The sequence below is a fragment of the Phytophthora parasitica genome (assembly GCF_000247585.1).
Source record: "Phytophthora parasitica INRA-310 unplaced genomic scaffold supercont2.197, whole genome shotgun sequence".
In the NCBI taxonomy this organism is placed as follows: domain Eukaryota; phylum Oomycota; class Peronosporomycetes; order Peronosporales; family Peronosporaceae; genus Phytophthora; species Phytophthora nicotianae.
In genome coordinates this window covers 17,700-18,559 of record NW_008649183.1, presented here as the reverse complement: position 1 = coordinate 18,559, position 860 = coordinate 17,700, and the positions used below count along the sequence as shown (strand labels likewise).

Genomic DNA, 860 nt, shown 5'->3' with positions numbered 1-860 from the left:
GCCCATGACGATTTGTTTTCTGACGCGGGTAATAATGTGTTGTTGTTTTACGCAGCCCTATGGTTTGCCCAAGGTGTTGACAATGCGATGAAATAGCTTTGAGGAGAAATGAGGAGCAATTTATTAATATATTCATCACTTGGCGTTGCGATCTCGTTATGAAAACAGATCTCGAAGGCTTTGGGTTTAATGCTATGATTTGGATGACAACCGTCTAGTACAGCAGATGAGCAGTTGCCAGTGTGTAATATTGCTCGTTGAAGCGCTGTGGCTTCAGGGGGAAAGGGATCAGAAGAAGCCAAGGCAAGTAAGCTCGTCCAGAACCAGCTTGTTGCCTCCATGGCTCGCATCGTCAAGACAGCGCAGACACTAGGCCCACGGAAGAGTGTCTATACAGTGCTTATCCAGAGCATCTTCCTTGACCTGAGCAAGATGTACAGACTAGCACGATTAGAGCTGTTCTATTTTGTGGATGGTCTCGTAGTGTCGGTCACTTCGTAGATCATCTATGACTGAAACAAGAAGCAGTGGTGAAATGAACGTACTAGCTTCTAGTGTTTAATGCGTATATGAGAACATTTGGCACGATGAACAACGGAGTGGTTTATCGAAGTCAGGGGAGCTTGGGGGAGAGCGCGCCAAAAGAATGTCGCCCCCGCAGTTCAGACGTATGGAAGCTTCTAGAAGCTTCCACAGCCGTCCTACATCTGCATGTATATAAATTAATATGCTTATACATTTCATAGTACTAACCGCCCATTCAATAATATAATAATGCCACCCAATCAGATACACTCACCATCCCTCTGGAAACCACCGCCTCTTCATAGTCTTCATTCTCAAAAAAGCACAGCGGACGG

General features: G+C 45.5%; 1 protein-coding gene across 1 annotated transcript; it reads left to right on the top strand.

Annotated features, from left to right (window-relative positions):
* Positions 1-339: 339 nt before the first annotated feature.
* PPTG_24741 (hypothetical protein) lies at positions 340-501 on the top strand (the record flags this gene model as incomplete). The annotated part of the gene is made up of 1 exon (XM_008918390.1): positions 340-501. The coding sequence occupies one exon, from the start codon at positions 340-342 to the stop codon at positions 499-501; it is 162 nt and encodes a 53-aa protein (XP_008916638.1).
* Positions 502-860: the final 359 nt, after the last annotated feature.